Below are 26,666 nucleotides of genomic sequence, written 5' to 3'. Positions count from 1 at the left end.
AATTCCTCTGGTGTGAGCTAAGCACAGGCATCATGGCAGACTCCTGCTTCCTATGGACTTCCCTTGCAAGGACACGTGCATGGTCGCTGGTATCGCCTTCATAGGACTGCTCACCACCCACCTCCTTTGCTCCCTCCTATTCAATGTCTAACTCTTCAGACCTCAGTGTCCTGCTCCGGGACCCCCACCAGCATCCAAGAAGCTGTGCCAGGGCTCCTAGCTCTGGGCTCACCTCCAGTATGATTTTAGTGTGGTGTGCTATCCCCAAGCACCAGCATGAGCCAACATACAGACAAATTGCAATGATAACATGTCCACAGTAAGACATCCCTCTCTCTTTTAGGTAAGATAAACAATCTTCCTGGTATGGACAGCTTGCAGCCCTAGAAACTTGCTCAGCAGATGTTCAGCTCTGTGCTGTACCTGTACTTGTACAGAAGCACCAATCCTCATTGCTGGTCCCTGCCTGCCTCATCATAAAGCATGCCCACCTGTGCCTTTGCAACTTTCAGGAAGAGACAGGATTCCTTCTGGCTCCCCAGGATATCAATTTGAGGTTTTATTTGTGTTAATTTCATGCTTTCCATACACGTAGTCAGCTCTCTCCCACTGAAAAGCACCTATTTAATCTGATTCAGCCGGTGCCTGAAACGTGTCTGTCGTGTGCTTGGGTTCACCGAGTTGCACTCTGCGTGCCAGTAATCCCCAGGGCAGCCAGGGCGTGATGAGCTCCTACCTGCCTCTCAGTGACACACAGGCACTGATCCCTCCCTCCTCCCTGGTGAGCCACATTTCCCCCCCGTTTATCAGCTGGCAATGCAGACTGCCTGCACGCTCTTTGGCTGTTCCTCCACTAACATGCACACTCATGTGTGCTCACCCCTATGTGTGTAAGCCGTGGTGGCACACATGCTCAGCCGTGTGTACACAGCCAGTCCCTATGTGTACACAGCAGAGCCGGTGCCTGCACGTTGGCAGTTCACTACCCCCCTTGAATCCCCCTCTTCTCTGGGCTATATGTGGCATTTCGAAGCTCTGACAATCTGCTCCAAATGTTTTCCATATTTGTTCAGCCTCCTTGATTCAAATACCAGGAACAACTCAGCCAGCACAAAGCAAAGCTTTGGGGGGCAAAAACCCTCACACCCCCATCAGTGTGCGCACACACACACGCACGTGAAAACCTAAAGTTCATCGGCATGGGAAAGAAGGAGAAGAAACCCCAGCACAGCACGTCCCCGAAGGCACCTGAAGGGGAGAAAGGCACTGACTCGAACAAGACGCAGGAGTCTGAGATGAAGAAGAAGAAGAAGCAGAAGAAAACAAAGGGGGATCCCAAAGCTGGCCAGGAGGAGGAATCCCATACTTGTTGTGGCTGCCGTTTCCCTCTGCTGTTTGCTTTGTTGCAGCTGGCATTAGGCGTCTCTGTAACAGTGCTGGGCTTCCTTATGGCAGGCATCAGTTCTTCTCTGCTAGTCAGAGACACTCCATATTGGGCTGGGATAATTGTAAGCATAAAGTCTGTTTCTCCATAAAGTGCCTTTGCCAGCATTAATGCAAGTTGCATGACGCTCCACTTTAGACTAACCAACTGCATGCACAACACCATTTGAGTTATGCTAACTAAATATTCCTGGGATTAAATGTCTGGGTATACTTCCCCAAGGAAACTGCTCCTGCAGAATAACACAATCTTTCTTATTCTTCCCTGCTATACCCAACAGACCTTAAGTAAAATGCAGGGTTGCTGTTCACTAGATGTATTTATTAACTTCTGCTTTGCAGTGAACTCCTCTCTGGTGATGCTGAAAAAACCCCGTTGATTACTTACACTGCCTTCCCCATTTCCCCACCAAATGGTAACAATCAGGTTTTAGAAGTGAGAGCACAACCCTAGAATTTGCAAGTTTTAGCTGGGTGTGTTGGTAATGATGAGAGGAGAGACATGGCTGTCTTTCCAGCTCCCTCGCTGTGCTGTGTCATAGAACCGCTGTGATTTAACCCCCTTCCTGCCTGCTGCTCCCACAGCTGAGGGGCAGACTGCATGTGGCCATGGGGAGGGGGATGGCTCACTGGTGGGTAATGTGGCAGGGAAAGAAAGCACATCCCAGGGCCCGCTGGCCAAGTCACATGCAGTTGTGAGTGACACACCAGCCTCGCCGCATGGGCTGGTGGTGACAGGGTAAAGGGCAGGGTCCTGCTGGGTGTAAATAGGAGGCATCCCTGGTGGGGAAGCCTTGGCTGGTCCCAGCACCTGCTGAGGTAGGGAGGAGGTGAGGGGTCTCAGTGCTGTGCCCAGTGTGGCTGTGTGCTCAGGGATGTGCTGTTTGCCTGTGGAGGGGCAGGGTCAGTGATTCACTAGGGACTGTAGTGACAGGACAAGTGATAGCAGGTTCACACTTAAACAGGGGAAGTTCAGGTTAGATATAAGGGAGGAGTTCTTTACTGTAAGGGTGGTGGGGCACTGGAATGGATTGCCCAAGGAAGCTGTGAATGCTCCATCCCTGGAGGTGTTCAAGGCCAGGTTGGACAGAGCCTTGGGTGATATGGTTTAGTGTGAGGTGTCCCCCAAGGCAGGGTGGTTGGAACTTGATGATCTTAAGATCCTTTCCAACCCAAACCATTCTATGATTCTATGATTCTATGATTCTGAGTCTGGGATGTGCCATGGATGTAATTTAGTGTGCATTTTCCTCCCCTAGGCAGCAGGCTTCAGGAAAACACATACTAATGTGTTAGCACTATTTTGTATGTTGTTAGACTGTAAGAACTCCCAGCAAATAAATTCATGGTTAGGTACTTAAGGATTTTTTGATGCACTAAACAGCTGTGGGAACCTCACTTTTCTAGTCAGAGGATTATCTGAACACCTGAACTGTTTAGGGTTTGCTGTATTAATCCTGTTGGATGACCCAAAGAGTGGAAGGAGCAGGGCCTGAGCTGCCAAAGGAAGAGGTCTCTTACTCATCTGGTCCTTCTTGTTTCTCTTCCAGCTGAAGAGGTATGTGATGCTTTGCAGGGCGAGAACCTGCCCTTGCTCGGGAGGAGAACTTCCTCCTGGGGTTTTCATTGTTACAAACCAGGGGATAGTACAGATGATAAGATAGCAGCATGTGACATTTTCACTGGTTTTGTTTATTTTGGGGATTCTGGAGGTTAGATTTTGCATTTTCCAGACCAGACAAGTGGTATCCCAGTTTTGAAATGGCTTTTTCATTAGAAAAAGCTAGGGAAAGAGTGAGCTGGACTGAACTAGAATGAAGTTAGGCATATGAGAAAAGCCAGCGAATCAGCCCCCGGCCCATGTGAATGTCATCAGTGTCCAAACAGCATCCATCTGAGATATTCACATATGCCTGATCTCCCTCGGGGAGGCCTGAAACCCCTCAAAAGTCACTGCTTTCTGAAAACAGAGCTCTAATCCCTCACTTTTATCAATAGCCACAAGAAGTAGTGACATTTAGATGACCGCATCAGGCAAAGCTCGACCATGGCTGATGCGCTATGGGAGCAGTGAAAAGCATGTATCTTAGGAGCAAAATGCAGGAGGTACAAAATGGTGCAACATTTACTTTGTTCCTGTGCTGTGATGTCTCTATGGAGGTATTTGGTGCTCACTGGGACATTGGATGGTGATGTTCGGGAATGGCTGAGCTGCAGTTTCTGGGTGTGCAGGTCACAGAGTGCTGCTACTGAGCTGTGGAGTGGCCTCTGGAGAGCTGGGAGGGTAGACAGGTCCGTGAAGGAGGACCCTTGGCTATGACACCCTACATGTGGCTGGGTGTCCTGTGGGCTGGCTCTTGGGCTGCTGTGAAGGGCTGCATGCAGGGCATATAGGTAGGGGCTGGATGACCCACGTGCTGCTTGAGAGCAAACTTCATGGCAGCAAGTGACTTCCCAAAACTCATTTGTTTGCAAAGAAATGAGCAGCAGAACAGAAAGATGTGGTGTAAAATACCAGAGCATATTTGTTTTAGTAGCATCCCACTCAAGTGCTCTTTTTAAAGGACTTGATTAGTATTCAGAATCAAGATCTTAAAAAATCTATTATGGAGACCTTTTTAGCAACATTAGAGATAATGGGTGAAGCTCATTCCTTGTGTTACTCCTTTGGAATGACACCAGGGCTGGATTTGACCCCACGGCTGCTAATGCAGCATGACAGAAAAATGATGGAGAAGTGTAAATGTGTTAAATAGACCCTGATTGACTGAAAGGTTGGTTTTTTCCCTTTTTTTCTTAATTAGTGGCAAAATGGTGATACTGTTCCTTGCTGAAAATCAAGTGCTTTAGTGCATTGCCATGAAAGAAAAGGAACTTCTTTAGAGAAGTAACAAAGAGTAAAAAGCTACCAAGGAACACCATGCAAGGCAGTCTAAACTAAACTGGTTCTAAACCTGACTGCCTAGGTCTGTGAGAATAGCACAGGCCAGGAATTGGGTTTACCATCCTGTGGAATAAATGTGGCCAGTGATTCACTGACAGGGAGAGGAGAAGGTCCCTAACATCCCTCCCCTCCTGCAGCTCCTGCAGAAGGAAGAGATACAACTTGTGTTGCATCAGAATCATTTCACCATGAAACCTGGCTAAAACCTACTAGTTGGAAGTGCATTTCATCTGAAATCTGTGGGACATGAGTCAGAAACCAAACGAAAGGTTTATGGACAGAAACCACGGAGCCTACGTGATTTACCACTTCTGCTTCAGTCTCAACAACCTATTCCCTGCAAAATTACTCTACCACATTGCTAGGAACAGGATAATAAATACAATTAAGATAGGCAGGTGTTTGAAACACTTGTTTCACCTACCTGTAGCCATTGACAGTGAAGATGTCCATGTCTCTCCTCTCTGAGAACTGTCTGGGGCACCCAAAACTGCAGGCTATACCACCCTGGCAGTCTCTTCCTTCTTGCTGTTTTGAAGGAGCTTGGACAAGATCTTCACAAATCCACCCAAGACTGCAGGGCTTTATTTTTGCTTTTCTTCTTTCCCCTTTATTCTGTGTCTTGCCACTGACTTGCTGCATAGCTTTGGGCAAGTTACTTAACCTTGCTAAGACTTTGTTATTTTCCCTGTAAAGTGGGGTTAATAATGGCTATCTGTCAGCCCTTGCTTTGAGATACTCAGATGAAAAGTGTTGCAGAAACAGTAGATATTAATGGTATCCTTTCCATTCTTTTTCATTAGCCTGTGGCCTTTTGACACTCAGAACAAGAAACGATATATTTCCCCTTGAAAAATCTGCTCTTAGATTATTTCCTGTGATCAAAAGTTGAGAGTATCAGAGTTTTCACAGGCAAGCTCCCTTTCAGCCCCGTTTTGCAGACTCAGGCACTTAAGAAAGTTACAGAAATGCTCATCAGAAATGATTATCCAGAGTGTTTATTATTTCTGTCAGAATTAAGATCCATATATATGGTTGGATGTACACAAAACTGGGGTTTTAAAAGGCGTTAAGGAAAAAAAGCTGTTTCTCAAGATGCTTCTCCCTGCTCAGCCCTTTCATGGCCGCATCTCCTCTGTGTTTCCCAGGCCAGAGGGTGCCTGAGCTTTACCCAAGGGTAGCCATGGCTTGTTGCTTTCTGGCATCGGTGTCCAAGTGTTGGCTTCTCTGCCCTGTTGAAGTGAGGCTGATGTGGGGCTTTGTGGTACAAAAGGCAGGCAGACTTTTAGCTGAAAAAGCAATTTAATTGTTCTTCATTTACTTGGAGTCAGAAATGTTTTTATATATTTTTAAAGAAACTTCAAAAAGGGAAAAAAAAACCCCAAAACTTTAGGAAACAAATTCTTTGCTTTGAGCATCTCACAGACAAGTGAGACAAATGAAGATCCCATGATGGTTGAAATAAGCAGCTGTGCGGGATGGTTTGCTGGAGGTGTGGGGCATTGCATGGGCACACCAGGGAATGGTGCAAGGCAACCTGGGCTGGCAGAGGAGTTTGCCTCTTTTTCATGCTTCAAAGATCTTTTAGTGCTTAGTACAGCATAGGCAGCAAACAGCCAGGACTATCTCCTGACACTGTGTATTCCTATCAGATGATGATAATAATAGACATGTTTGTTTAATTGATGTGCTCCTGCATGAGTCTGACTCAGATGGTGGGTCCTGCCACTGACCCAGCACGTGCTCATGGGCTGGTAAACCTGAGTGCCAAAATCAATAGCGCTGCCCGTAACAGGCGGTGCTAACCCAGCCTCTGCCTCTTTAGGCTGTCAGGGTTTGTTAAAAAGAAGCTTTGAGAATGTTGTTGTGAGATGGATGCTGAAGGAATGAAGCATTGTATACAGACATCTAGGGAAAGAAGGATGCTACCATGCTATACAGTGATATAAGTTAGAAACTGGGTCTGTGTCCTGATGATTAGCTGGGGTTGGTTAAGCCTGTGCTCCTCTGGACTGGAATGAATTTGCTGTACCTGTAGCTGTTCCTATAACATAGATGGCTTCCCTGGCTCCATGTAACAAAGCAATTCATGGGCTGCATTGTCTGTGACAGTTTCCCCACAGATGAGGCTCTGTAGCTTTTCCCACCTGAAAGCCTTTCTTACATGATAAAGCAGGCAAATCTGTATGGGTGAACCCCTGTCAGCCTCCTTGCCTTTCTCTTTCCAGCTCCTCACACCTGCTGGATGTAACATATTTCCACAAGGCTGGACGCTCTGGCTGCACAGTGGTGGCCCTGCTAATCATCAGACAACCCCTTTCTGTGTGAGGCAACCTTTTTATCTTCCTAGAAAGGGTCAATAATTGGGAAGCCTCCCCAGCTAGAGCGAGAGGCAACCGATCCCCGTCCATATTGATATGGGGGATGATTGACTATTCAAAACCCCCCGAAACGAGTTCTCTTTTAAAGCCTGAAAGAAGAGAGGTGCTTTCTTGTTAGCCCTGGCTCCTTGCTGGGGTTTTGTTGTTGTTGCTTTTGACACCTTTCCTACAGCAATTGTGGAGGTGGCTTTCAGTCAGGCTTTCCCTCCTGTATAGCCTTGCTGCGTTTTTGACTTTTACTTGTTATTAGGGAAACCCATACCAATTTTAAATGAAAGGTGGCTCTTTAAAACTGTGCCATCAAAGCACCATTCCACTAATGGAAATTATAGGCAGGCAGGCATCCATTTTTATACAAGCTAGCTTCAATTAGCCATGGGCTAATATCAAACGGTCTGAGGAAGGACTGCCTTCAAGAAGAGCCTTCGAGTTTAAGTATTTAATTGAACCTTCTCCAAAGTATGTGAAGCTCTGGATGGTATGCGAGGTACTGTGCATGCAATATGCTATGGTGAGGTTTCCAGTGCTTGTTTGTAGCCATATATGTGTGTAGCACCAGAGCTGTGTTCCTCAGAGCCCTCTGCCATTAAATCTCATCATTTTCTAAGAGTGAGTATGCATTGTTGCTTCATTATCTCAAATCCATACTTCTATTTTAATCAGATATAAGTTGGGAAACTTTGATGGGAGAAACTGTTGAAATGTTCTGTAAGAATGGTTTATGTGTGATACCTGGTCAACTGCTGATCTCATTTTGGACATCAGTGTGTTTTAGCTCCTTGGTCTAGCTACGGCCTTGAGGGGAATGGGGGAAGTAATCAGAGCTCCTGGCTGAACTGTGCTTGTGCAAAAAGCCTAGGTCAGATTTGGAGAGGGAGATTGTTCAGACAAGTTTCCTCACCTAGACAACCTTATGGCCATAGAGATCGTGGCTTTCCATAGGTTCATAGTCATGGACACGTCTCAAAGTCCTTTTCATGTAGCACTCAGCCATGCTGCACTTCTTACATTGCAAATCACTACTGGCTCTTGGAACTTTTAATTTTGTTGGTTTTGGTTTTGTTCCCTCAGGCATTTAACCACCCAGCACTATATTTCTGACTTAACAGCAGTAATGGACTGCTGCTGCAGCTCCTGCTTTGGAAGTGATGCTAGCCCTTGATTTTACCATTGCACAAGTGACCATTTTCCCTGCTGAACAACTGACATAAGCAGCAAATATTGCTAAGGAAAAATACCATTTCATTTGATTATGAATGTTCTTGCAGGGGTTTGATGACTTTACAGAACTGTGCATCTGCTGCGGTGTGTAATCGTATGGCTTGAAGGGACCTGTAGTAAAGACATCGTTGTTTTATTCTGTAGGTGGGACAGGGATGGTCAGTTATTATGGGTTTTATGGCTGTTAAGAGAACGATTTCCTAGTTGATGATGGCCTTTGCCTGCAACCACAATATACATGTTTGTCATTATTGTTACAGCTATTATTTCTGGGAGTAATTTATATGCAACTAGACTGTCCTTAAACCTAATAAGAAATCTGTAAGCAGAAAAAAGAAACATTAAGGTGCAATACCTCTGTGTGGCAGACTGGCTTCTTTTACTTGTGGTACTGAGACCCAGGCTGACCTGAGGCTGATGAAAGCCAGCAGTGAAAGCTGCCTGTAACACCAGCTTTCACTGCAGCTTCCTCAAACCTCATAAAGTGAATAATCATCAGTGCTGCTGTCTGCAACAGCCTGTACAGATGTCTGGCATCAGAGATGATCCTGGTTCGTCATGGCAAAACTAACAAGAAAATGTTATTTCTTACATCAAAGTCTATGTCCATTGGGAGCGTTAAATTTGATGGATAGCATGGCTTCTCCAAAGTTGTGGATAGGAGCTAAGTCTTGCTATATGTGATAAAGCAGGTTAGCCATCAAGCCAAATACCACCTCTGAGGGTAAGCCAGAGACTTCAGAGATAGAATAACTAGATAACTTCTTTACCCTCGTCTCTACAAACAGGAAGATCCTTAGTATCTTGAAGTGAGTAACAATAAAATAACTTGTCCATAATGAAAAGTTCTTAATTATTACATTAATAATTCCCCTGAAGGTTGAGAGGTTACATTCTTATTAAAAAGGAAGAGTCCACCTGTGTGTCTCAGCAATGATGTGTGGTATTGCACCGTATATATTTGAGAGGTATTGCCCTCCAAGGTGTTTGCTTTCTGCCCCTAAAGGTTGTTGCAGGAGGTTCTTGCTAACAAGCCTCCATGATGAGCTGATGACCTATACTATCTCTTTGTGAGTGCTTGCAGCATTTGTCCTGTGATATGACATAGACCAAAGATGCTCCTTTGAACCAGATTGTTGCCTCCTTCCTTTATTTCTCAGTGGTTTCCAACTCTTCCGCTTTACCCACATGCCATGCCAGAGTTTCAAAGATGCTCTGGGTAGGAAACACTTTGCTGGTGAAAACCACCTAGTCTATAGCAACACTCTGGCTAAAACTGTAGCAATAAGAAAAGACAGTTTCACAAGTATACAAAGGAGAGATGCAGACAGATTAGAGAATCTGTGGTTTGAAATCTGTCGAAATAAAGCAAACCACATTAATATATTAGCATGCAAAGATAATGAATGCAAACCACAGCAGAAATACATGCTTTATGCATTCATATTTCCCCCAATTACATACATTATGTACCCATCTTCATCACTACCATGTGGTGCCCTTGTGCTGCTCGTACACCTTGTGCTTAGTCCTTGCAGGACCAGAGATGAATGAGCTGCAGGGAGCTGACAGGGAGAGCAGCTCCCTTGCCCCAAGCCTCGTGGACCTCTCTGGGTGGCAATGTCTGTGGGCTTTGTCCAAACACCCTTCTGCATTGCCATCTGTGTGTTCCTGTTGGAGATGACAAGCCTGTTTTTCTCACCCATGACACTTTTAAGAAGTGTCATAAGTTTAGTGGGAGGGACAGGCTTGGCTGATGCAGGAGGATGCTGGCACCATGCTGGGCAGGGCGTCAGCCTGCTGAGCTTCAGTGGTAGCTGGAGCTCTTCAGCACAAACATACCAGCTAAAGTAACGCTGATGGTGAGGGATTTGGGGTACACAAAGACTAAAATTGATCTTATTTACTGCTTGAGGTCTGGTTTTAAGATGATCAAGATATGTAAAGGCATGTTCCTTGCAGGTATCGAATGTGTACTGTGATATGGCTGCAGTCTCACTGTTGAGCCATCTATTTTGCAGCAGTGTGTGAGGCTCCAAGCTGTGAGAAACACCCAGTTGTGCTAGCACACAGGGAGAGCTGGTTTGCCAAAGTCCTGAAGAGCCCAAGGACTGCATGCTAGAGCTCTGTGGGTGCAGAGATGCTTCCAGGCAAATTAACTGGGACTCACTCTTCAATGCGGTTGGGTCAGGTCCTGCTCCTGATTAAATCCATCGAAACTTGATTCAGTTCTCATGACAACAGGCTCTAACCCTCCTCGGGTTGGGGGCAACTTGGAAAATGTCGACTTCAATTTTGTAGTTTAAAACCCAATAATTCTTCAGTCACTTTTCCACCCTGAGTTGTTCATTCCCAATGGAAGGAAGGTCTGCTGCTTCCCAGGAAACTAGTAGTATTGAAACTTGCATAAACTTCTCCAGTTTCTTAGCCAGCTCTAGTAAAGAGCTGTTTTCCCAGGATTGTGGACTAGGATGTTTCCCAGGGTATTCCTTAACCAAGATTAGATCTGTACCCTTCCTAAATACTTCTGTGTTACATTCATGTCTTTTTCTAGGCAGCACTTTTCTAAATATAAATTCTTTCCTTGGATAACCTTTCATACCACCACCTATTCTGCAAACGGTGTGTTAGTCCATCTTTGAAATAGGATCTTGAAATGAAGTTGAGTTGAAATTTGCTCAGCACAGAAATGCATATTTCTAGCTTTCCAGATTACAGTTACAAAAGCTGATCTAATTAACTGCTATTCTGCAGCTCTTATAGGATCTATTTTATTTGTATAACAAATGCGTATCGACTGGTGGCAAGCAAGTGGTAAAGCAAGTTCAATTGCGTTTTATGTTGTGTGCTTAGTCAATAAAGCATAGGAAATGTATGCTTCATGCTGGGGTATTGCAGTGGCTATTGAAGCATTAGGACACAGGATTACCTAATGCTACTTGGCAATCAGCATCAACAGCATCTGTAATGTGCCTGCAGCTGTCTTAGTTACTTAGCGGGTTCTAAAAAATATTTAACAGAGGATTTTTATAGTTATTCTATTACACTTCACAGTTATAATTCAAAACTGGTCTATTAATAATGTATAAAATAGAAGCATAAAGCTGTTTTCTATATAAATGTTCCACACTTTGGTTTGCTCCAATGATCGAATTTACCTTGAAAGAACCAAAATGTAAAACATCTATGGGTCATAATTCTCAGCAACATTATCTTTTACTTTTAGTTACAAAATTACACATCTCTGGTTAAAAGCAAATGTTGGTATATTGTTATAAAAGAAATATTTAAGCCTTCTGAAATATCCTGCCCAAGACTCTCCAGAATCCTGACCCAGTGTAATCTTTTCTAAGTACCTCTCTACAAGTGTGTCTGTTCAAGTATCCCTGAGTATATTATTAAAATCCCAGAAGAACTTTAGAAAGCATGTGCAGGAATGGAAACCCTTTTAAATGCAGTCTTTTATATGAGAAACTTCCTGAAGAGACCTGATCCTGCCACATTGAAAGCTTATGGGTTTTTGCAGAGACTGTGCGAGGCACTTGATGGTAGAGAGAGTATTTCACTGCTGGTATCTGACTCTGCCTTCAGCAATGAATGCAGTTCTGTTGGCTTTCTGTGGGAAAACAGGCACAGTCCCATGATGTCTCACAGGAGTAACCTGAAGGCAAATCTGGCCCTTGGTTCCTGTAGGCGTAAATGACTACTAGTGTAGCTGAAGCAAAGCAAGTCTAATTTATTGCTCATAACAAGATCCTTCAGCACCAGATCCTGGAAATACTTAGGTTTAGCTTTGACATGAGCAGCCCCTTTGGTTTCACATGAATTTGGGCATGTAATGTTAAGCAAGTATATTTAAGAATGTTTTTTCATTCTCACTTCATGTTCTTTCCTTCAATCACTGCTGCCACTGGAGGAATTTATCTTTTGGGTATCACTAGATATGATCTCCTTAAGATTTAAGTTTTATGGGCATGTTAATTGAATTAAAAGATTAATACACAGTCCAAGGGACCAAGGACATAGGTGATTAATCCTGAGAAATAAAACATGGGTGAGTCACATAGAAGCACTATAGGGCAAAAAGAAATCCAGCACTGAAGGACCTTTGACAAGGAAGGTTGTTTTTTCCCCCGACAGCCCTGTCAGCTATGGCTGTCAACAATAAAAAGAAGAAAACAAATAAATTGGAGGCCATGTGTAAGTCATAGGACCAGAATATAAATACACATGACATGGAAAGGAGTAAATAATACTGACTCTTTCTTTAGATATGTTCTCAGGCAATACTTCTATTCATGTCCTACTGAAATGACATGAAATAAAACTTTATGGGGAAAAGTGTCATTAATCACACAGGTTCTTGAGGGCATGACTACCCGTGTGTTGAGAGGCACTCTTCCTTCACAGGGCTGCTGCCTAGTGCCTTATACCAATAATGCAGATATAAAGAAAACTGGGGTATTTTATGCATCAGATCATAAAGGAAATGTGTTTCACCATTGCTGTCTAGAAAGAGAGTTATACATTGTTCACTTGCAGGTCAAGCAGTTCCCCATGGAGGTGGAAAACTGGATGTGAACAGCAGTACCAGAACACACAGCAAACAGGCAGGGATGGGGCTGTGAAGGAGTCCCACACTCCTGCTGGCATCTCCATGGTGTAGTCCCACCCTTGAGTAAAGGCAGCTCACATCTGGGTCTGGCCTGAAAGAGCAAATCCCACTGCTCTGGGAAAGCACAACAGCTCAAATTAATGAGAAGTCTTCAAACCCCCTGAAGTAAAATGAAGGAGGGAAAAAATACAGTTTCTTGCTGTTGTCACTGAGAATTTAATACCTATCATTTATAATCAAGGTGCTCCTAGCAAGGAGGTCAACATTTGCTTCTGGCCATATGTGAAGACAAGACCTCTGAAAGCATGCTGGCTGACCTCAGCTAAGGTCCCTTCTAATGCTTATCATACTGGGCTAGCTCCTCAGAGCAGGATCTTCCCCCTTACATGACTGGAAAATGCTTTCCAGTGAATATGTGCTCCTGCAAATAAATCTCAATCTTCAGAATTAATAATAAAGACAGTTAAATGAATAATAAAGTACATAAATACTTTTTCATTGCTGTTAATCTTCAGCAATTACTGCCACAGGGCTAAAATGCAATGTCAGGTTGCAGGAGAGATGTCTTCTTTGAGAAGGTGTCCGCTCTAGGAGAGGGTGAAAGCCACCCCTGTAAATTGTGCTGCTTCTTATCCAATGGCAGCTATGGTTACTGATTTACAACTTGTACTGGTGGCATAAAAACCCTGGCAGCACCCAGTGGTACACAGAATGGTGCTCTTTTGGCTTGCAAGTCCAACTTTATAAGCCTTCCGCTCCTTTTTGATTGTTAGTTACATGGGCAAAACCTCAAAATATATCCTCAAGGCTATTGCTGGGCTGTGTCTTTGTAGGTCTGATTCAAAAAGTCCCTCTGAGAAAGATTTTCACACTTCAGTGCCTGTAAAGTGAAAGATAAAGTTCTTCCCTGCTCACAGGTGCATCCACAAGTACAAGGCTCTTACATGCATGGCTGTAGCCCCTACTTGGACAACTTCACTTACACACTGCTCCTTGAGTTACTGTCCTACTAACACAGAAAGGTGTTTTGGCTTGAAAAAAGCAAAAAGAAATAATATTTTTGTGGGCTTATTTGTTAGTTTATTTTCTTTAACTTTGACACATTTTATACCTCTTCTGTTGCAGGTCTGCGTGGTGTCCTTAGTGGGATTTGTTATGCTTTGCATTTCATACCAACCTGATGAGAAGACATGTGTGCAGTTCACAGTAAAGGTACCTTGACTTTAATTTATTTTCCTTCTCATGTTGTTAAATATAATCAGTAAAACTGGTACTGGGGATATTTTTAAGACCACATGAAAAGAAGTGAAAATGCACCTGAAATGCAAGAATGGTTTTCTGGTATTTTCCAGGCAGCTAAGGAAGAAACTATACCTATAAAGGGGAAACTATAATAACAAATATTTCAAGTCAGAGCAATACAAGAACAAATCAGAATATGAGGGTTTTTTGCCATGTTTTAAGAATATCAAAGAGATCTGGGTCAACAAAGCTGGAATAATTTGGGAAGTGTTCAGTGAAAGGCTGAGGGCTACTGATGAAGTAGAAATACTCATAGAGAGTTGGATCAGATGTAGGGTGGTATAAAATGGATCCACTTTAACCAAGTTTCATTTTTTAATGTGATCTAAGAAGCATCTCAGCATCTTCCCAGCAGATCTGCTCCTCACCATGAAATAAGAAACTGCATAGGCACAAGTGGCTATAAAAATGTGTGGCTGCAAACCTCTACCTGCCAATGTCCATGGCTGGGGATAGAGAAGCTGTACCTGAGACTGACAGCTATGTATCAGCATACGGTACCTTGTGTCAGGGTGAGGCACTAGTGAACATGGGAAAGCATTAGCCAACCATAGAATAAAGCATTCTTCCATTAAGCAAATTCCCATTCAAGCATTGCAGTAGAGGTGCAGAAACCATGCACTATGCCCTGCCTTAGTCCCCAGAACTGTTTCATTGGTACTGGTAAATGGCTAGAAAAGAAAGGCTAAGAATGCTTGTTCCAAATGGGGCATTTTTAACACTACTTTCCTGGGCTATTTTTTCTTATTATTGTAATTTTCCGGGCTCTTAATATTTTGCAGACACATAACAACCAAGAAAAATACTGATGCGAGCAACACAAAATAACAGTGATTATTAACTGAAAAAGGCAGAAGGAAATAAAATGCAAGGAGTGGCTTTTTGAAACCTGGCATTCATCCTCCCTTTAGAAATTAGACCCCGGTGTATCTTTTGTGCCTCTCTCAAGCTTCTCCCATACTTATATAAAGAAAGGGAGAAGAACAACAATTGTATCTGCCCTTTGTTTGCCTCCACATTCTCGCCCATCACCTTTACACCCCCAAGTAAGCCTTATAGCTGCCCAGGGAGCTGCTGGGCTGGGCGGGAGCTGCCACGCCAGGCTTTTTATTGCTTGCCCTGCAGCATTAAAGTGAACTTGGCATCCAAGCAGGAAGGGAGTCATCCCTCGTGGTGGGAACGGCATGTTGGGCTGGGCAGCTCAGATGTCTCTGCCACCCTTAGTAACACCGCCCACCCTGGCAGTGAGGAACATGAGCCATCGCTTCAGTGAGGATGTAGAAGTGCTCCCCAGGCAATGTAAAATGGGTCATTCCTCATCACCTGGCAGAATTAGAGCTGAAGTCTTCCTGGCAAGGCTTCTGGTTCGGTCCATAGCCCATGGACTGATGCCTACCTGAGCCATTCTCTTCCCCTGAATCTGCCTTCCCCAGGTTTCCTATTGCAGCATGCCACAAAAGTCCATCTTGACCAGGCTGTTCATCTCTCCTTTCCCATGTCCTCACTGGGAGCCGTTGTTCCCTCTTCACTGCCTTTCTGAAGAAATGCCTTCTGGCTGCAGGGCACTTACCTATTTCAAACAAAGTTGGAGCTAAGAGTCTCCTCCAGCCCTTTGTCCATACATCTCATCTTAGGACTCATCTAAATCCCCAATATCACTTTTCAGATCTTCAGCTGTCAATGAAAGGCTGCCTCTAAACCAAAAACTGTCACAAGGATGAGGATGCAAAGTTGCAATCATGAGACAAAGCCAATTTACTTTGGTCATTCTTTCCTGCTCGGGGGCCTGATGCTTTGTCCAGCAGCATGGTTGGGTTCAGCCCTATCTGCTGTGGCTGTCCTCCCAGGGACTTGCTGGTGCCCACTGAGACTGCACATGGCTGCTGAGCATCATCCTAGAGGAATATCTTGTCTGGACTTCTCTGCAGCGCAAAGAGCATCCTGGAATCCTTTGCCTAACCCAAGGGCCACTTTGGAAGGAGGACCATACACAGTCACAGGCCTAGGGGATTTTGGTTAACCCCTGAGGTGACCCTATGACCACTGTGAGTGACTCCCTTGGGGTGGGAAACAGCAGGAGACACGTGCAGTCCTCTCTGCCTTCCTCCTTCTCAACAGCTGCTTCTTTCATTTCACACTTGCATGAGCCCTGGATCCTGTTAAAGGAGGAGGTGTTAGAACTCCTTTTGGCAGAAGTCTCTTCATGAGACTTCTGAGGGTATCCACAACACCCTGTGCATCCATGAAAAACGGAGACCACCACCCAAAGGGAGGGTGGCTTTGCCCTTTGGGGGAGCAATGGTGAGTCCCAGGCTAAATTTCTGCCTTGCCTCATCTCTGCATCAGCAGGAAGCATGCTCTGTAGTATGGCAAAGCAGCATGTCCAGCTATTACATGTGTATTTGAGAGGGGACATCCTCTTCCCTTGCCCAAAACCAACCAACCAACCAAAAAACCCCACACAGGAAAATCTTGAGATCTCCTGTGGACTTCCTGGGCTATCTGCTAATATTTGACACATCATTCACTGTGGTCCTCATCACAGCATCTTCCACAGTAGCATAACACCCTCCTGCTCGCACAGCCCCAGCTTCCCACACCATAACACACACTGCAGTTCCTGTTCCCTGCACAGTCGTGCCTGAGTCACCACCACCTTCAAAAGAGGTCCCCTGGATCCATGTCTGCAAACACTTCTGGTTTCACCTCTGATAATGATGAGAAGCCTTTTCCAGAAGAAACTCGATCCCATTTTAGGTTCTTGAATTTTATTTGGCACAGAGCAAAACTTTTGCCAGTAAATATTGTTAAAAGTTTCTTATATAAGGAAAATGGAGGAGGCAGAGCTGCCATGCTCTGACCTCAGTGCATGCTGTCTCTCCCTGCTTCCTTTTTCTTCTTCCATTCAAACAGCAATTGCAATGCCTGTCTCTCTGAGGCTGTTAAAAAACAGTTTTCCAGTGGCAAGTTCTGGTTCTTTGGGCAGAGCTTACTACAAGGTTGTATTTGCAATACTGAAGTTGCCTCCAGGCCTGGCATGTGGTTAATCTGCTGATGGGATCTCAGCACTTGTTGTCTTGTACTCCCTCACAGGCAGTACTTGCATTTACCTCACCTTTGATGTTTGGAAATGGGTTCATTTTCAGCAGCTTGCAGAGAGATTCCTCTGCAAACATCTTGTGAGACTAATAAGCTACTTGGAAATCGCCAATGGCCCCATGCATCTCTGTTTGTCTCTAATGGTTGCTGGAAGAGGTGACCATGTAATTTGGATACTGGGGTTTCCTTCCCTTTAGGTACGCAACAGGCAAATTCTTGCTTACTGTACTTGGAGTGTAGATTAGGCTGTGGATTTCACCCTATTTTGTCCTGACTTTGGGTAGAAGTTGGCAGCTAAATAAAATACCTGCCAAGGGAGAATCAGGCACGTTGTGTAGTCTTGGCTTAATATCTCATTTAATAAATGAGAATCAGGGAGGCCTGATTCTCTCTAATGCTGGTCTGAATCTGGGGACTTCCAGACAGTCCACTAGGACTCCTACATTGCACAGCTTTCATCCCTCAGAGAATGTCCATTTTCCATTCTCTATCAAACACTTTACACCATCTTTTGAAGTAATGCCATCAGTTTATGGATTACCTCATCTTTGTCGTAAGGGGCACATCAGTCAGTAGTTCTCCATTTTCTCTGTGCTTTATATGAGGAGGTGTCCCCATTCTCCAACTTCACCTTTCTTGTGGACCTTTCCCTTGAAAGTAATTGCATTTAACAAGAGCCACCCTCATTCTGAAGCTGCTCTTGGTTTAAGGCTGCACGAGAAGTCAATAAATATAACAGTAGCCAAGTCTTGGAAATTAAGATCTTGTCTTAAAAATTGGGTGATCTGGGGAGAAAATTCTTACAGTGCTTTAAGATCTGCAAAAAGCCCAAATATTTTCTTTTTCAAGCTGGCAAATGAATAGGAAGATTGATTTAATGCTGTAGGTAGAAGACAAGTACACCAGGAGCATGAATTTTATCAAGACGTACATACTTGGAGTTTCAAGGTCATAAAAAATGCTTTTATATTGATAGTTTGCTTGCAGTATTGAGGTTAAGAGAGAGAAATAGAGAAGCTACTGTTTAAAATAACAGATTCCCAACCATGCCATGTGTCTGACAGATAAGACGCCAAGAAAAATAAATGTTTCTACAGTGCTGAACAGAACCAAAAATGCTATTTTGGCTAAACACAGAATAAGATTTTAAAATACATTCACACATATTTTGTATGCAGCACAGCAACTGCCAGTTCCAGCTATCAAAAGTGAGGGAAGTCCATATGCTCTGGTATCTGCAGGTCTCAGGTGTAACTCAGAGTGACAAAGGGTCTGAGTTGCTGCCAGTTTCCATGTGTTTGTGGGGGTGGACTCTACATAGCTACTCTTGATAAAAGCCACCCTATTTTAAAGCTGCCACTGGTGTAAGGAGTAGTGGGGTGACAAGCAGACCCTTGTTCTTCTCATGCCATATCACTGATATATGAAGGGCACTCACTGCTCTTTCACACCTTTGAAAGACTTCTCCTCCATGCTTATAGGGCAAGTTTTAGAGGGAGATTGAGCACAGCATGCAGCTTTTGTGGACATTTGAATTCATGCTCCACAGTAGGACCTAGTAAGCAAGTAGGCTGGCTGCATTCACAGGGCCACAAGCAGAAGATCAGCCACCTCGCTGCCTGATTTGCAAGTATAAACTGGATTTGTTTGGGCATGCAAACCAAGAGCCGGGAATAACACATGAACAAAGTTTCAAAAACACCTACTTCTCAGTACAGGCTGGGATGTCAGCCCGAGCCTCAGCCTGCTCAGCTCTGCTTCAAGGCAACTTTATCGATTTATCTCAGCTGATGACTCTGGCCCATGCAGGTACAAGGAAGATGTTCCTTCCCTCTCTCTAAAGCTTCTTGCTGTATAGAGACATTGATTTCTCAGTGCTTTCTTCAGGTCTCAAAATTGCAAGGCAATACTCATATAAAATATGCAAGGCAGAGTTACTGTTCTTGAGATAACCTGCTGTCATGGTTTAATCCCAGCCAGCAACTGAGCACCATGTAGCTGCTTGCTCAGTCCCCCTGCCTCTGGTGGGATGGGGAGGAGAATCTAGGAAAAAGGTAAAACTAATGAGTTGATATAAGAACAGTTTCACAATTACAATAAAGTAAAATATAATGACAACAACAACAGAAAGAGCAACAATAATGATAATAAAACAGGGAGATAACAAAGAGAGAGGAATAAACCCCTATAAACACAAGTGATGCATAATACAATTGTGCACCACCTGCTGACTGATACCCAGCTGTCTCAGATCAGCAGTCAATCAGTGGGTCCTGGCCAACTCCTCCCAGTTTATACACTGAGCATGACATGCTGTGGTGTGAAATATCCCTTTGACTAGTTTGGGTCTCTGCTCCCTCCCAGCTTCTTGTGCCCCTCCTTACTGGCAGAGCACGAGAGACTGGAAAGTCCTTAACTTGGAATAGGCACTGCTCAGCAACAACTAAAACACTAGTGTGTTGTCAGTATTATTCTCAACCTAGATCCAAACCACAGCACTGTATTAGCTATTAGGAAGAAAATTATCTCTAAATTATCTCTATCCCAGCTGGAACCAACTCACTTGCTAAACTTTGCATCACTTGGGAGTTGTAGCTATCTTGCCATTTTTGAAGAGTACAGTGTCCAGGTAGTACATTGAATGCATGTGTTCCCTGTGAAGTCAATGTGCAAGCATTCATTCTATGTTCCTCATTATCCATGTAGCTGGAAAAAGCGAGGTTTTTGCTTTATTTTTTCTTTGTTTGCTTTCTTTCAGTTGATGTATTTTCTCCTGAGCGCCCTGGGTCTGGTTGCCTGTGTTTTGGCAGTGGCTTTTGCTGCACACCATTATTTGCAGATGACAAAATTTACCTGCAACACCATCTTTGAGTCCTGCCAGTGCAAACTGGACACTGCAGACCCCCTTGGTAGAACCTTCATCTACCAGGATGCAGCTGACTGTGACAGCCTCACCAGCATGCTCAACCTGTACCTACTTCTGCAGATGGCTCTCAATCTGGTCGCAGCCCTGGTGTGTCTATCGGCATGTTTCGTGATGTGGAAGCACAGATACCAGGTCTTCTATGTGGGAGTTCGGTTCTACTCTTTAACTGCTACTGAAGGCCAGAAACAGAAAGTGTAGGTCTGGGCTGGCAGGGGTTAGCCAAGGAAGGGAAAATGTCAGCATACTGCCACTATAGACACCACAGATGGATGAGCGTTTACAAGGTTTTTGACAGGGAAAAACACTCACACAGTTTAATGAATACATTTTTCAATCATTTTAAGAGCATTTCATATAGCTGCTCTTGCAAAAGGTCTCTTGTGAGATGATGTAGAGGTCACAAAGTCCTAAAGATGCAGCTGTACAAATACTCACCAAAGAGGATCTTCAATAGCCATAGACAAAATGAGAGCTTAAAAAATCATTGGGAACTCATCTGCAGGGCTACAGCTGTTAAGATAAAGGGTCCATTTCCATCACTGGTACCTGTCCTTGCCTTCAGAGAAGCTATACCAAGGATCTGGTCCAAAGTGCTTAATTATAATTATGCTGATCATGCCTAGGGAATATATTGTCTCTTGGATGCTTTGGGCATAACCCACACTAACCTAATGAGGGCTTAACATATGGAAAATTAATAAGGGAGGTCAAGACTTTTCAAATGGAGGCTGAGACCAACAGCAAAGTGAATATAAACAACCGCCATAGAAAATATATGTAAGACTTTTCAGAGTGACTAATGATACAGGTTACCAATTACTAACAAACAACAGTATGAGTGGGTTCACTAATGGGGATTTGGGGATATTTTTGATCCCCAGACAGATTCCTCCCCACTTTCAGAGAAAAGAACAATTAAGAAACCTTGAGTTGCACTCCCAAAGTGGAGGACCCTAAATCACTAGTCACATTGAAAACGATGTTGTCGTTGCTCTAATTGCAATCCCAGGTCCCAAACCCGGTGTCTAGCCAGTTCCACCAATTATACTCCAAGCACAAAAGGCCAAATGCATTTTTGGTGTAACTCCTCTGAAGACAATCAGCCTTATGAACCAGCAGTGGAGTTGGGCCAAAAGCTCTGAAAGATATATCCCTGCAACAATGAATGTTTTTAAAATGGGGTGGAGGGAGGGAAGCAAGAAGAGACTGCTAGTCTCCCAAAGACATCATTTATAATGATGAAGGCAAAAGAATAGCTTTCTTAATAAGCAGTATAGAATAACAAACCACATTCAAGCAGTGCTTTTTCACTGTGAAAGTGTGGCTCTAGAAGTGCTTTATGACTTACTAGCCTTATATCAAGACAAGTATGTTGGTTTGTCCCTTGAACTGACATTACTACTAGCACAGCACGGACTTCCAAATGTAGGAGCAATTCCAAACTGGCAGCATTTTGCACTGCCTGCTGATAGATATCTGTGCAAGGGCAAGCCAGCTGGTGCTCACACCCTGCCATAAATAGGGATTTCCCTATCCTGGCCAGAACATGGGTGTCTCTGAGGTGGGGTGGAGCAATCACATGCCTGAAAAGCTGTGCCATAATCATTAGCAAGGAGGAAGCAAATAAGATTTCAAGAAGGCTTCAAAGAAGCAAAACTTTTCTGTTTCTGCAGCAAAAATAGCCACCAGGAAGTCAAAACCCCAGTCTGGCAAAGAGCTAGTTGTCTAAGTAGTTCTAATATTACCCAAAAACTCTCTTCCTTATGGTGGTCACATATCATCCCAGGGCTAGACCTGCAGGATCAGAAAATCACAGTGTAGTTGTCTCCCATGGTCCACCTGCAGCACTGCTCAGAGTATGTACTCAAGTGTTTGTCATGGAATGTGTTTCTAGAGTAGACATAGTGTCACCAGGGTGCTCCTGCCAAGCTGCAAAGAGAGGAGCTTCAGAAAATGAAGGATTTTGAGACCAGCTTCCAAACAGCCTTTTTTATGCACCTAAAAATAGCAGTCACTAGTAAGCTTGACTGTGGGGCACATTTGCTTGCGTACGTGTCACCACACACCCGAAGTCCTAAGCCTGGCTCCCAGGCATGCCTGGAGCAAGCTGAGATAGCAGTGGAAGGTACAGGAAGGCTGGCGATGTAAGACCCTTCTGTCAGCATTGGCGGGGCCATCTGTGTGGTGCCAGGAACCAGCCTGTCTCCTCAACTCTGTTGGAGTGTGCTTGCAAGCAGCACTTGTGGACCTATACTGCGGCCAGCCTTCTATATGAGATGGATGCACAGGGGTGCCTCTTCACCTGCTGCTTGTACTCAGATGTCCCCTCATTCCTCACACGACTCCAGCTGTGATGTCTGTGGAAGTGCAGGGCAGAGGATACAACTTCCTCCTACCTACCCGACCTTTGCTGTGCCTGCTTTTCCCTCCAGTCAAAACCGTGGTCTCTGCTCTCTGCAAAGAAGATAACAAGAAGCAGGAAAGGGATTGAGAGGAGGCTGAATGACAGCTGAGCTTTAGTGCTTCCTCCTACCCTTGCCACCAGGCGCTGCTCCCTGATGGCTGGTGAAGCAAGAGGAAGGCTCTGCTGGCAGAGCAGGGCATGTTTTCCACCCTGCCCTTTCCCAAATATCCCTGTTCAGAAGGTAACTTGGTGTGCAGGACTATAGCTTAGGCTGTGCTGTCTGCAGGCTGGCAGCAGCAAGCTGTTGTGAGAAACAGCTGTCCTGGCTGGCCCTGGCCAAGTGGCATTTCCACCAGAGCAGGCTTTTGTCTCCTTAATCTTTTGACCTCCATCTCACTCACATGTTTTCATTCCCTGTCTCCCAACACTTCCAAGGTGCTGGGCTTCCAGAGGCCAGCCCTATTAGATGGGGCTGCGCTTGCATTGCCTGGCCTCTGCCTACCCACTCCTGGGATTAAATTTGCTGAGACTCCTCTAGAGCGTGAATGACACAGTGGTAATGATCTCAGAGTCCTGAAAATGCCTTCAGTGAAGCAACAGGGAAGAGACAGGAGATCTGGATAAGAGACCCTGCTCCACTGAACAAGATGGGCACCTTCATATAGGCAAACCCTCCACTTCCAGGGGCTGCTGTTACTGACTTCGGTTCACTGCGTGCTGCAGCTTAAACCTTTGCTTTGGAAGAAAGCAATATTCATCATGTATTCTGTTGGTGCTTTGCTGTTTAATGAATAAATATGGGGCATTTTGATCTAGCAAAGACTAACTTCAGTATTTCCTCCTTATATATTTCAAGAGCATAAAATGCAAAGAGAAGACATGGGGAAATGGATACGGTAGCGTTCTGAAACGTTTTCCCCCTGGGTTATGGTTTTACACATATTTTGCTTGGATGAAGATCTTTGGAAAGTACTAATTAAAGGTTTTTCACCAACCACAGTATATTCAGACAGCTCCCAGCCTTTTCCCCATGTCAGAGTCCACATAGACTGCACCAAGAGAAAGACTGGGACTAAAAGGCTTGGAAAGACCAGAGGTATTGAATAAAAAACCCTTTATTTTTTGGAAATTTATTCTTTGGGTGAATTCCACAGAAAGAAGTAGGATTAAACCACTACAGACACAGAATTTGTGAAGGGTTTGATGTAATTTACTCTCACAAACCCAGGTGTGATTCTCATTTGCACCCTGACCACTTTACACTGTTTTCCCAGTGTAAAGGGGTTGTAAAGACAGCATCAATCATTTTTACACCTACTTTATGGCCATTTTACACAGGTAAAGGGGCCCTTTGTGTAAATGAGAACTCAAGCCCTAGAGAATTTAATAGAGAAGAGATCCTATCTATAGACTGCACTAGACCCTCTAATAGGGTCTATTACTGGGATATAACTCTACTGAATTTTATAGCGTGACTTAAAGATCGTCAGTCTTGATTAAATTCAGCTCTGCAGAACTTTTCCAAAGGTGACATGCACGCTCCTCCACCCCAAACACATGCAGACAGTGATGGTGTCACATGAATAACTGCTTGCTTTTTGAAAGGAGAAACAGCAGCTACCGCTTTCCTCTGGCTCTGACACATTCTGATGTTGTGCTATGCAAATACTGGAGTGACAATAATGGCAACGAAAAGGGAACCGAGACACGGCACCTTACACGCAGCCAAAATGTCACATTCTCCACCCCACCAAGGTGGCAGCCACTCCTGATTAAGGGGCTGCATGCTGTACCCCTCTCCATCCCCTGCTGCCGCTGGACAGACGGTGCTGATGGGTGATGGTGAAGCACCGATGGTCCTGACCCTGTGCTGGGGCAGCCACCATCCCACTCCTCCCACCACCACCTTCATGTGATGGCCATCTGCACCTCATCAGCCCTCTGTGGGCACCACTTGGAGCTTTGCCTAAAGAGCAGCATTGCGCAAGAGCACTGGGAATCGCAATCAACTCAGAGGGCTTGTTTTTACTCTCTTTCCTTTCTTTCCTTCACGCTGCCAGCCAGTGCAATATTTGCTTTAGGAGCCTTTCGAAACAGAAAGCACGCTGCTGGCGTGTGAGAGGAGCCATGGTTCAGGTCCTCTATATTTAGATGGCATACGTCCTCTTGAAATCTTCATAGTCCCTTGCACCTCACCCACCCACCCGCGTACTCCTGCTTGCGTCTGGAAAATGCTTTTCGGTCTTAGCAAAGGGTGTTGGCTTAGGGGGATTCGAGGGACGTGCAGAGGAACAACAGCAGCTCAGTCCTGAGTGCGAAGCGCAAAGCCTCCTTAAGGCACAGGGCGGCAGGGCAGGCGGTGGGGACTCACCATGCTCAGGCAGATGAAGTCGGGGTTCTCTCCTGTTGTAACATAAATCCCAAGGCAGGGACAGCTTTTCCTGAGACATACGGAAGGTCTCTGCCATGTCACATAAGGCAGCTCTGCACCCTCAGCTGAAAATGCCTTCCTGAGCTCAGTTTTTGGTGGTCACACACGGTCCACAGCATCTGTAGCAAGAAGATGGATTTTGATGCTAATTCATGTCAGGTCTCTGTAGGTCCCACTCCCTGGAATTTCTGCTTTCTGCTCTGCTTCTGCCTTCTGTAATCACTCATCAGTAACATTCGTCCTCCCCTAAATTTGCTCTGTAGTCAAGTATTATAAGCAAAGATTGTGTCTACAAAGTTGGGGTACTTTTGGGTTTGGTACCCAAAAAATCTTTTGGGTTGGGTAACTGATTTCTATGCCTTTGTCCAACTGAAAGGCTCATCTAAACTTCAAATTTGTTGAGGGTGGCTGGGGATTTCTTTTTTCTTTTTTTAAGAAGATATGGGTAATGCATATTTCATGTGTTACCATAATGCTTTCCCTCTCCACAAACCCATCTTCACAATACAGCTTAGCCATTAAGGCCTGCTTACAGTGAGTGACTGCAGAGACAGCGTGGATCTGAGACCCACCAAAGCTCACAAATGACTTCCTGCTTCACTGGGTGCACCAAGATATTCCTGCCTGCCATGGGCATCTGAGAGCCAGTCAAATGCAAGTGGGAGCCCAGCCTGAAGCAGAACAATCTGCAGAGGGTGATTTGAATACTGTCAGCTGTATTAGAACAGTCAGCAGGGCTGACCTCAAGTTGCAGGACATATAGAGAGTGACACTGATTAAGGCAGCCCTCTGCACTAAGAGCCCTCATTGTCCTGGAAATGAAACACCTGAGCAAGGCAGGTTTTTAACCCCATTTCACTCTCTGTGGCCATGTAAAGAGAACTCCATTTTTAAATGGCTCAAAACTAATTGAAGTAGGATTTCTTCTTACTGCAGTGTGGGATATCTCTTTCACTAAAACTATGACAAGAGGATGCCTTTGCCTATGTGTCCTCTGTGAGGCTGGCTGGAAGTGTCGCTGCTGGATGCATGCAGAGCAGTGTGGAAGCCACCCTCACTTCTTTTTCTGGGACATTTTCTTCCAGCTCCACAGCTGCCAGTGCCAGCACAGGGAGGGCAGGGGCAGCTGGTGGCACAGATCCATAATGCGCCCAAGTCAACCAAGCCCTGCAGCTATCCCCATTTTACTGAATATACAAGTCACCAGGGATTTGGTGGGATAGTTTAGGGAACAATCACAATGCAAAAATAGAAAACAGACATTTACACTTTCCCTTCCACCTTGCAAATCCAAGCAGGCAAACAGCACGTACACAAGGGGAACCGAGGGGAGCTGATGGAAAAGCGAAAGCCTCCTGCCTTGTTTCACTGCTCAAGCCTACAGATGTGCTGAGAAACAGTGAAACAGTACAGAAATCAAACCACCATAAATTAGGCACTCTAAATGCTTTGGGGTTTCATGATCCAAGGTGTTGTTAGGTCAGGAACATGAAATAGAGTGTATTTGTTTGGGCTTCTCCCTGCTGGTCTGAGTATTCCAAACACCAGAGTACTGCATCAGATGGGGACACAGGCAGCCAGGCTTTTTGCTGATAGACTTTGCTGTCACCACAGAAATTAGATTTTGTAAGTTATCTGGGCTGGGAGGTGGGGAAGGGCAGTTTATAGACTGTACTCATATATCTATATATATTCTGTTAAGACTAGTGTTTTCAGATTCAGCATTTTTCCTTATATATAAAAGGAAATGCTAGGATCTCAGCTTGCACAAGTCTGCACTTCTGGGTTAACAGAAGTGTCATTTCCACTGTATTTCTAATAAAATTGTTGTCACTCACTGCACTCAGGTTTCAGTGTTTCTCTTGCTTCTGTGTTTTCCAAAGTGGCAGGGCTTCCTTCC

At 44.7% G+C, this 26,666-nt stretch overlaps 1 protein-coding gene across 1 annotated transcript; it reads left to right on the top strand.

The window, feature by feature from the left end:
* The first annotated feature begins 1,052 nt into the window (after positions 1–1,052).
* On the top strand, positions 1,053–25,122 carry SSPN (sarcospan). The gene is given in 3 exon segments (XM_005148169.3): positions 1,053–1,508; positions 13,730–13,816; positions 19,764–25,122. Coding segments are annotated over 3 exon segments (909 nt in total). The 3' UTR covers positions 20,130–25,122.
* Positions 25,123–26,666: the final 1,544 nt, after the last annotated feature.

This window comes from Melopsittacus undulatus, chromosome 5 (assembly GCF_012275295.1).
Source record: "Melopsittacus undulatus isolate bMelUnd1 chromosome 5, bMelUnd1.mat.Z, whole genome shotgun sequence".
In the NCBI taxonomy this organism is placed as follows: domain Eukaryota; kingdom Metazoa; phylum Chordata; class Aves; order Psittaciformes; family Psittaculidae; genus Melopsittacus; species Melopsittacus undulatus.
This window is presented reverse-complemented; position numbering and strand designations above follow the sequence as displayed.